This window comes from Petaurus breviceps, unplaced genomic scaffold (assembly GCF_028583685.1).
Source record: "Petaurus breviceps papuanus isolate PSGF00001 unplaced genomic scaffold, PetGlider_PUasm1.0 128, whole genome shotgun sequence".
In the NCBI taxonomy this organism is placed as follows: Eukaryota; Metazoa; Chordata; class Mammalia; order Diprotodontia; family Petauridae; genus Petaurus; species Petaurus breviceps.
The window spans coordinates 2,220,850-2,230,556 of record NW_027185664.1 but is presented as its reverse complement, the minus strand read 5'-3'; the positions used below and the strand labels follow the sequence as shown (position 1 = coordinate 2,230,556).

The following is a 9,707-nucleotide window of genomic DNA, read 5'->3' as shown; positions in this document are numbered from 1 at the left end:
GGGGCAGGGAAAAAATCTGGAACTTAAAGTTTCAAAAACAAATGTTTAAAAAAAAATGTTTTTTACATGCAACTGGAAAATAAGATATATAGGCACTGGGGTATAGAAATCCATCTTGCCCTACTAGAAAGTTAGGGGGGTAATGGGAGAGGACATAAGAGAGAACAGATTGGGGGAAGGGGTATTCAGTAGGCTCGCTATTTTGGGGTGGGGATAGGGGAAAGACAGGAAGAAAAACTTGTAACTCCAATTGATGGACATCTAATTTGTTTCCAATTTTTAGTTATCACAAAAAGTGCTGCCATAAATATTTTGGAGTACATGGGGACTTTTTTCCCTTGGGTTATAAGTTTAGTAATGGAGTTATCTTGTTAAAAGAGTACAGACATTCTAGTGGCTCTGTTTACAAGATTCCAAAATGCTTTCCAAAATGACTGTACTATTTCACATCTCTACCAGCAATGTATTAGTATTGCCTGTCTTTCCATAACCCTTCCAATATTGACTGTCATCATAATAGTTCTTTATTATCATTATATTTTTGTTTGCAGATTTTAAAGCTCACTTACTGACTTTAGACTTTTTAGCCCGATAATGTTGGGTTCTGTGCTTTCACTGCTAAAGTTGCATGTTTTCATAGCTCCCAGATGGGTGTGATCTGGAGAGGTTTGTTTATGGCCATCCCAGTCTGAGCTCTGCAAGTTTGCAACCCAAATTTGCTTCTGTTAGCTTGTGCTTGGTTGAATTTCAGTAGAATATTGCTGTCAATGGCTTAGCCTGCTGAGAGACTACAGGTTCAGCGTGAATGAACTGCTAACTCCCCTTTGATTATTCATTCCAAACTTAGATGTTGGACTAAAGGACAGAGCTGAGTTTCTGCTGCTCCCAGGCTCAGAGTCACACAGCTACATTTCTGGCATTTGTTCCTTGCACAGTACACAACTAGGTAGGACTCATGCTCCCTCAAGGATGCCCTTCTCTGCCCTAGATGTATTAATCAGAACTGGACAATTCAGCAATATAGGTACCAGATGATACCTATTCCTGAACCCTGTTCTAGTTTAGGGATATTGTGGGATCTCTTTCTGTTTCAGTTTTTCCTATCCTCGTTCCCTTCCTTGGTCCCCCTTTTCCCTTTGGCACTGGAATGCTCTCCACTTGTGCTTCTGGCCGGTCCCCCTGTATCTATAGGCTTTGCTTTCTGTCTTTCTAAGATGCCCTGAGTTGGCAAAATGACTTTCCTTTGGCTGTCCCTATCAGACTTGGTCTGGTACATTTTTTAGGTTGTTCCAGAGGAACTTTGCTGGATAAAATAGGTAAAAATGTTTCCTTTTACTTTCTTCTCTTTTGGGAAAAACAACTGTTATGTTCTCCCTAAATCTTGCCTTTTCTAGGTTAAAAATCCTGTTCCTTCAAATGGTTGGCGTGGTTTTGACCATGATGGTTACTGTCATTTGGATACTCTTTAGCCTATCAATGTTCTTCCTAGAATGTGGGCAGGCAGAGCACAGGATTACTATTTCTCTGCCTCTCTTAACGTAGCCCAAAATCACATTAGCTTTTGGGGTTGCCATTTCAAATTATTGACTTCTATTGAACTTGTACTCTACTGAACAAATTGCCCAGATCACTTTCAGACTGTTTAACCAGGCCTATACCATTATGCATATGTGAAGTTAATTTTTTGAATCTGTTGATATTTCTTTGAATCCTAAGTTTATCATCTAGTGCTAGTTAACATTCCTAAATTTGTGTCAATGTACGAATCTGATAAGAATGTAGCTTTGCCTTTGTCCAGATCATTTATTTATTTTGGAGGAGGGAAGGCAGTTGGGGTTAAGTGACGTGTCCAAGGTCACACAGCTACTTAAGTGTCTGTGAGTCCGGGTTTGAACTCAGGTCTTTCTGACTTCAGGGCCAGTGATCTATTCATGGTGCCACCTAGCTGACCCCAAGATTGTTTATAAAGAGGTTTTTAGCGCAGTGCCAGATTCCAGAGACACTTCCAAGATGACATCTAACCATTAATGAATACTTCTGGAGTCTGGCCCTTTACCAGTTCTGAATTCATCTATTTGAACTATCATTTTAGCCACTTTCCATCTTTTCCACAGGTATAGCAAACCTTGCACATAGTAATGGGTCCTTAGTGTTGAGCTAAATTCCTTCTCTTCCCCCTCCCCTCTTTCGGTTTAAAGCTCTTTTGATCAGATGTATGAGATTTCAGGAAAATTCATTCTTACTCATTCCTGTTAGGTTTACTTCACTCTCTATGAAGAAGCCTGCCATACCTGTGTATTTTAACCTGGAATCCAGAAAGGCAAGTCTCATTTGATAACACCACTTTCATAGTCAACTATTCACTTTCCAAATCTGGCTATTTTGAATTCTTTGTTTTTAATAGTAGTAATGAAAACAATTCCTAATCACTGGCAATATTTTCTATGCTCTTTCTACTTTATGTATAAATGCAGTTTTCTGCATTTTGAAGTTGATCTTTTCTTCTTGGCCCTTTGTCTTTTAATTTTTTGTCTATTTCATAAAGAAGGTTACCCATGGGATAGCTTTTATTCATTTACTAAAAAAAAAAAAATACTTATTTCACAATCTGCTTGCAGGATATATGGAAAGAAACAAAGATATTTAAGCCTCTTCTGGCTGAAACAGTCCTTACCTTAATTTGATGCAGGGGGGAACATCCCCTCTTGTCACTTGTTTCAGGCGAGGTCAGTGATTTCGGCCCAGGCTCTGTCATCTCCCTATTATTTGCTGAGGAAGCTCTTGGATCTAAGGTTATCTAAGGTCTAAATTATCACTCCTCAAAACTGACAGAAGCAGAATTGGTGACAGGAACACTGATTTAGAGCCGACAGGGGTCTTCCAAGCCATTTAATCCAAACTCCGTATTGGTAAGGAACTAAAACGGCCACACAAGTCAGGTGACAGAGCTAGGCTTTGAACTAGCTGCTTAGGACAACTGGAATCTTTTCTGTTTCTAGAGGAACCATACAATAGAAGAGTGTGGGAGAAGTAAACTGGTATTTTCCATTCTTTCTAGGACCTAATCTATCATAAAATTGTACCATTTTCCTTCATGATGAGAGATATGATATATTCTGCTTCTCATTCAAATTTATACCAATAACTGGCTTTTAGATGTCTTACATCATAATTCCTTAAACACCCCAGAAGAAAACATATTCTCTGAAGTTGTAAAAGCATGGTAGAGGTGACTCATACAATTTTCTGATGGATGACATTTAAATTTGCCTTTTAAAGTTGCAAGGTGCCCTGAAACTATCATTAGGAAAGGATCATAGAATTTGGAGTTGTGAATGGACAAAACAAAGCATTAGAAGTACCTAGTATGTACCAGATACTGTCTTAAGTGCTGGTGATAAAAATGCAAGAAAGCAAGACAGGCTCTGCCCTCAAAAAGCTTACATTTTAATTGCAGAACATACTATATAAAGGAGAGCTAGAGTTGAAAATGGGGTTTAGTGGTAGAGAGGACAGCTAGGAAATAGCATGGTGGCCTTGTTTGGGGGAGCCCAGGGAGGTGTCCAGATGCCAGTGGGAGGAGATTCAGAAAGCAGGTGGCTTAATTTGGAAATAGCTTAACCAAACACTGGATCTGGAATCGTAAGACCTTGATTCAAACTTGGCCATGTCACTTATTACCCATGTGTCCTCATCTCTCTGGGCCTCAACTTCCTCATGTATAAAATGAGAGGGTTGTATTACATGGAAGTTAAGGTACTTTCCAAATTTAGGTGTGATTCTGTTATATGAAGCTTAATTAAAGGGGCCTCACACTACATCATCTTGACCAGTCCCCTCATTTTTCAGATAAGGAAATTAAGGCACAAAAGGGTTGACATATTCAAAGTCAGTCACACAGGTTTAAGTAGAAGAGCTACAACTGAATTTAGGTCCTCTGACTCCAAAATACTTTTCACTATACCATGTTGCCTAGGCCTATATTCAAGGAGCTGATTTTGTTTGGATAGGTATCTTCTCCATCATTATGGCAATCTTTCTAAATTAAGTCAGTTGGTCTAACGGCTTTGGCAGCTGAAAAAAAATTCACTAGTTCTTGGTCAACCATCTATTTATAAGCTTCTACTAACTTGGATAAAGAGGGCCTCTGTCAAAAAGTCAGGAAGTTTGTCTCAGGCCTGTCATCTGCTTACACATAACTTTCAAGAACTCAGCTCTACCACTAAGCCATGAGGACACTCAGGCAGGCCTAAAATATATTTAAAAATCAAATTAGTATAGTGATGCTGAGATGGAGTTCTTCTGACTAGAATAACCATTTATTTTGTTTTTGAAGGTTTGTGATGTTTTTATTTTTTTTGACTAATCAATATATTTAAAAAAATTTATTAAGGAGTGGCGGCCAGGTGGCGCAGTAAGAGCGCCGGCCCCAGATACTTAACACCCACACAAAATAACTGGCCGTGTAACCTTGAGCAAGTTACTTAACCCCAATTGCTTAGGGGTGGCCAGGTGGCGCAGTGAGTAAGAGTGCCGGCCCCTCCTGACGCTGGGGCCGGTTCCTGCCTCAGATACTTGGCACCCACGCAAAAATAACTGGCCATGTAACCTTGAGCAAGTTACTTAACCCCGATTGCTTTAAAAAAAGATTATTAAGGACTAACACATTGATCTCATGACAGCATAATTTTATGATACCTTTTAGAATTTTGATTAATATGGTCTCAATAATTTTTTCACAAATATCACACTGACATCCACTTAAATTTAGTCTATTATTTGGTTGCTAATAAACCAGAAAAATGGGATTGATGGTCTGGTGCTAACATGTACACATCATCAATGCTTACAGTGGCAGTAAATACTACTGGTAAGACTATATAATTAAATAGGCAACTCTCTAGTTACTCTAATGATGGGGAGGATACTTAGCATAAGCAAACAGAACCTACTGCTGGGCCTACATGCCTATTTGTAGTAAAATTACTCTAGCAATTAAAGCACTTGTGGGTTGCTGCTATAACTCAATAAATATGGATATTTTGAAATGGATCGTAAAGAGGTTCTTCAGTAAGAGGTAACCATTCCCTTTGGCATTCATTCTTCTAACTATACATTTTAGATTGAGTTTTGAAAATAAGGAAAAGTCAAAGATTATAAAATAGAGTAGCTATGTTCCACATACTATCATAAGCGCTGTCCTTCACATTAATTTCCTATGGTTTTACTGAGGGACTTCGGGGGAAAGGGTCATTTCAATATATGTAGTTACACAATATTAGATCTGTAAGGAACATTCAACTTCATCTACAATTTAACCTCATTTTATAGATGAGGAAGGAAATAGGCCCAGAGAACATAAGCTGCCCCCAGTCATGCAACCTGGCCTAGATCCCAGGTCTCCCAACTCCCAAGTTAAGTGCTCTTTGTACTTCATCAGTTATGCTAAGTTGAGAACATTGTTCCATTCTATATCTATATTTGGATATTCCAAAGAACTGGCTTGATCATTATGGGCTTGTTGAATACATAACAACTTAAGTTCCCAATTCCTTTATGGGGTTGCTCAGATGAAAAATTTTGACACTGAATGGCCAAACATCTGGTAATAAATTTCTCTGGACTTTGGCTTGAACCATGGATAAGAGTCATAAACTACATAATCTCACTAGGGCCACATTCAAACTTTAGTGAAACATGGTAAACTTTGTTCTGTGGCAATGCCTTTAATGGACCTAGATATTTATACTACTATTAATTGTATGAAAGAATTTATTTCAGCTAGAAAATAGTAACTTGGCAAATTTATTGGAAATAAACTTTGGTAGGCAAAATAGAATCCGTAATTTAAATGTTGGCCATTTATATCTTTAGCTTTTATGTTTATCTACTCTTCAGAAATTTTGTATTACCACAGAGCAATAATTATACAAAACTAGTTTGTACTTACTCGAGTCACTTCAAACAGTCCTAGATTCAAGAACATAAAAAATTTAGGGTTACCCAAATTATAGCAAATAGGTAAAATATGTAAAACTAGATACTAAACTGTGATATAGTAAACTCATTCATCCAGAATGGTTAAGAGAATGAATGTATGATTAACCGAATGTTCATCTTAGGATTTCTAATTTGCAACAAATTCAAAGACAAAATATATACAATTGGATCTTTCTGCACTAGCGGAGCATACTCACACCAATGAGGTCATGGATCCATCAACTAGCTCACAAAACAAAATTATGGTTGAGACTTTTTCAGATTATGAATAGGAGTTTATTATAGTCACTAAAGTTTTCATTTAAAATCCTATACATTGAACTTCAAAAAAAAAATGCACAGCACTAGAAAATTTGGTATGGTAGAAACCTGGTGACTCAACATGAGGGATTTTTTGTTGCTCTAATTCCTTCAGAAAATGTTCCAACAATTTAGCATGTTGCTGTGGGCATGCTTTGAAAACAAAGGAAAAAATTATCTTCAAGTGCTGTTCCTATTATTTCACTCCTGGCCAATTAATTTTCTTCTAGCCAGAATAAAATGACCAACATTTCAGAGTTGAAATGATGACTTCATTTATTTAAATACAAAAGTCAAGTAATACTCCCTCATTGATATTTTCAAAACATCATTAACTTGATTATTCAGAGTAATGGAGATGAATCAAGTAGTACAAATATCAAAAGATCATTTTGTTTTGATTTGCATCACAGAATTTGGGAGTGGGAATGATATTCTCCTTCATAAATATTTATTTCCTTAGAGCTATTAAAATTAATGTACACAACCTGGACACACAGTAACAATGGGGGATGGAGGGCAAAAGCATATTGAAATTGTAAGGGAAAAGCTAGATTAGGATTCAAGCAGATATATGAGAAGTGACTACATACTAATAAACATTTCATTTGTCAAACATGTTAAAAATAGCTAAATCTGAGAGTACTTAAGTATAATGTCCTATCTTCTTTTGATTCAAAATTTCACATTGTGATCTTTTAAGTATTATTTAATTATTTTTTAAAAATCCACAAATGCAACAACTTCTTTTCTTTTAAATAAGTATGCTAATATGGTACTATCTGCCATATATAGAGTTTTTTAAAAAGTAGACATCTATGAAGCCACACATGCAGCAACTGATTGTCGGCCATCACATTTTGTATTTTCACAAAACTGTGGCTAGTTAATCCTTATGTGCTAACCATAATTATTTGAGCTGGTCAAAGATATAAGAATCTAAATGATTATTCACACATAAGAACATTAAAATTTAAAAAAAAAAGGTCATAAAGGAATAAAATAGAGGATCTACATAAATAGGACCTTTGGCCTTGATATTCCACTTACAACTAGAGGTTAACTTGAATTAAGTGCAAAATTTCCAGAAGTGAACTGAAACTAATTTTGAACGTGTCTGCACCCTTAAGAGATGTAGGAATGGCAAAACAAAAGTTTAGCTATAGAATTTTAGAGCTGGAAATGAGCAGCTAAGTTGAAAGGAATTGAATCAAACTTTCTCAATGAGAAAACTGAGGCAGACAGGTGAAGAAGTATCCATTAGTCATTCAGCTAATTTGTGGAAAAGTCTAGATGAGAACTTGGGTCTCAATTTCTTATCTAGTACTCCCCCTCCCTCCCCATTATACTGTTCTGCCTCTCAAAATATTTCGGGCAGCCTCAAATCTAAAAATCAAATAATGAAATCAAAACAAAATCAGGCCTGATTAATAAAAAAAAACTTTCAGAAATTTCCAGTATTAATAACTAATTTAAAAAAATGTTCCAGGAATGCTATGAGCTAGAAATAGAATGCTGAGTGAACGTCAATTCTTGAGTTTTAATGTAGCCTGACCTGGATATATAGAGCAAACAGAACTACTAAAATGTCAGTTCTAACATATAATGAATTTAACTCATTAAATAAATTTAAGTTTTTATTTGCGTATTTTACTGTAGTGCTGTGACAACAAAATGACACCTGTGTACCAGCGCATACATCAACAATCCGATGTCACTTTCATTACACCACTGCTAAAATGTTTAGCTTTTTGAAGGTGACATAAGCATATAAGATGGCCATATCAAATAATTTTCTGGGTTTTTCTTTGATAAAAATCTTCATATTTTTTGTCCAATAAATAGTTTTATCAACCTTACTTTAACAGCCTGCAAATTATTGGGGCATGAGGGAGAAAAATCACTGAACTGTGTTTTAGTGAAATAGCTGCTAGAAGAACCTCACAGGCACCAATAAGAGAAAATTCCATCATAATTAAGGGCTAATTATTGGTGTTAGTTCACACTGATAAAGTTCTTATGAAAATATTGGTTAGCCCACTTAAATGTGAAAATGCCCTTTCAACATGCACAGAAGAAAATATTCAGAAAGTTATTTTTTGGCCTTGCTATGTCAAAAGTCAATTGTACAAAGATCTACGCAACAAACCTAAAATGATAGTTTTTAAAGTCTATTAAAAACAAAAATGTCATGCACTTTTATTATCAATTATGCAGATGCTTTAAAACTGTTGCAAGACCATACGGTATATATTAGCTTTTATACTGCTAATGCACAACTAACAGCAAACTTGATTAGAATAACAGAAATCTGTCTTAATTACACCTTTATATCACACTAAATAAAGAGACAAATGCCACAAGATCTGCAGAAATATTCATTTCTGAGCACTCAAATGGCAGGGTAACTTTTTGTGTTGTAAATCCTTCACATATAGAACAAAAGAAACAAAAAATCCTGCAGTCTCACTTTACAAAAAAAAGTTCTGCTGTAAAATATTAAGGGGAGAGGGGAGGGGCATATTACCTATAACACAAAGTAACTTACAAATAGTGTCAAAGAGCAAACAAAACCTCTAAATAAAAATATCAAAATACATGTAGCAACAGAATGCTGCATTAAATACAGTTAAGATTTAAGAAGACAATGCATTAGTTAATAAAAGACACAGATATGGGGGGAATCTAACATGTAGCTAGTAAAGTAAGAGTAAAATAATGGCAAACATCTGAACTAAAATTATATTTTGCCAGCCCTCCCCCCTAATTTGAGTACAAATATTTTTGGTGTCTTTCCATTCATAAAATACCTAACACTGTACATTCGTTAAAAGTTTTTAAATTCACAGAAACACCTGGTTCTTTCCACAAAATTAACCCTCAACTTTTTTTTTAAGCATTTCGAAGTAGACATTATTATGAATGAAAAACAGCCAACAATTGGGCACACCTTTTTTTTTTTTTTTAACACTGAAGATTTACAAAAACTTTTTAAAAGTTATCATAATCTTTTTTGTCCTTTTTTCCTTCAGCTTCAAATCCATCGACTCCATCACTGTCCCTTCTTCGTTTTCTGTTGTTGTGGATATTGAAGCGTTGGTTCATTTGAGGCAAAGGATCCATACCTAGAACTTTGTGTATCTGACGGAATGCAAGGAGTCTCAGAGCAAACTGTTAAGAGAAAGAAGTACATTGTGAAGTCCAATTTTACTAGTTCTAAAAGAAAAAAAAACAAAAAACCCCAAACATTATTACTAAAAATCCCAAGCCCCCAAAGTACCAGTACTTTTGTGTAACAAACAAGATTCATCTCCTCCAAAAACCTCCAAGTTTCAAAGGCTAGCCTATCTATATATTTAAGAGAAAATGTCCAAATAATTTACTCAATCAGGTTTGAGAAAACAATA

At 35.7% G+C, this 9,707-nt stretch overlaps 2 protein-coding genes across 4 annotated transcripts in view; one reads left to right on the top strand and one right to left on the bottom strand.

The window, feature by feature from the left end:
* Nucleotides 1–313: 313 nt before the first annotated feature.
* Nucleotides 314–9,707, top strand: part of LOC138171463 (activated RNA polymerase II transcriptional coactivator p15) — a 216,307-nt gene continuing 206,913 nt past the window's right edge. The window contains exon 1 of the mRNA XM_069100963.1: nucleotides 314–330. The gene's annotated coding sequence lies outside the window, so the exon portion shown is untranslated. The remainder of the gene's footprint in view (nucleotides 331–9,707) is intronic.
* LOC138171428 (zinc finger RNA-binding protein) overlaps nucleotides 6,254–9,707 on the bottom strand; it is a 76,402-nt gene continuing 72,948 nt past the window's right edge. For all 3 annotated transcript variants that reach the window (XM_069100949.1, XM_069100943.1, XM_069100935.1), the window contains one exon: nucleotides 6,254–9,471. In XM_069100949.1, coding sequence (XP_068957050.1) covers nucleotides 9,292–9,471 — 180 coding nt within the window. In that variant the 3' untranslated portion in view covers nucleotides 6,254–9,291. The remainder of the gene's footprint in view (nucleotides 9,472–9,707) is intronic.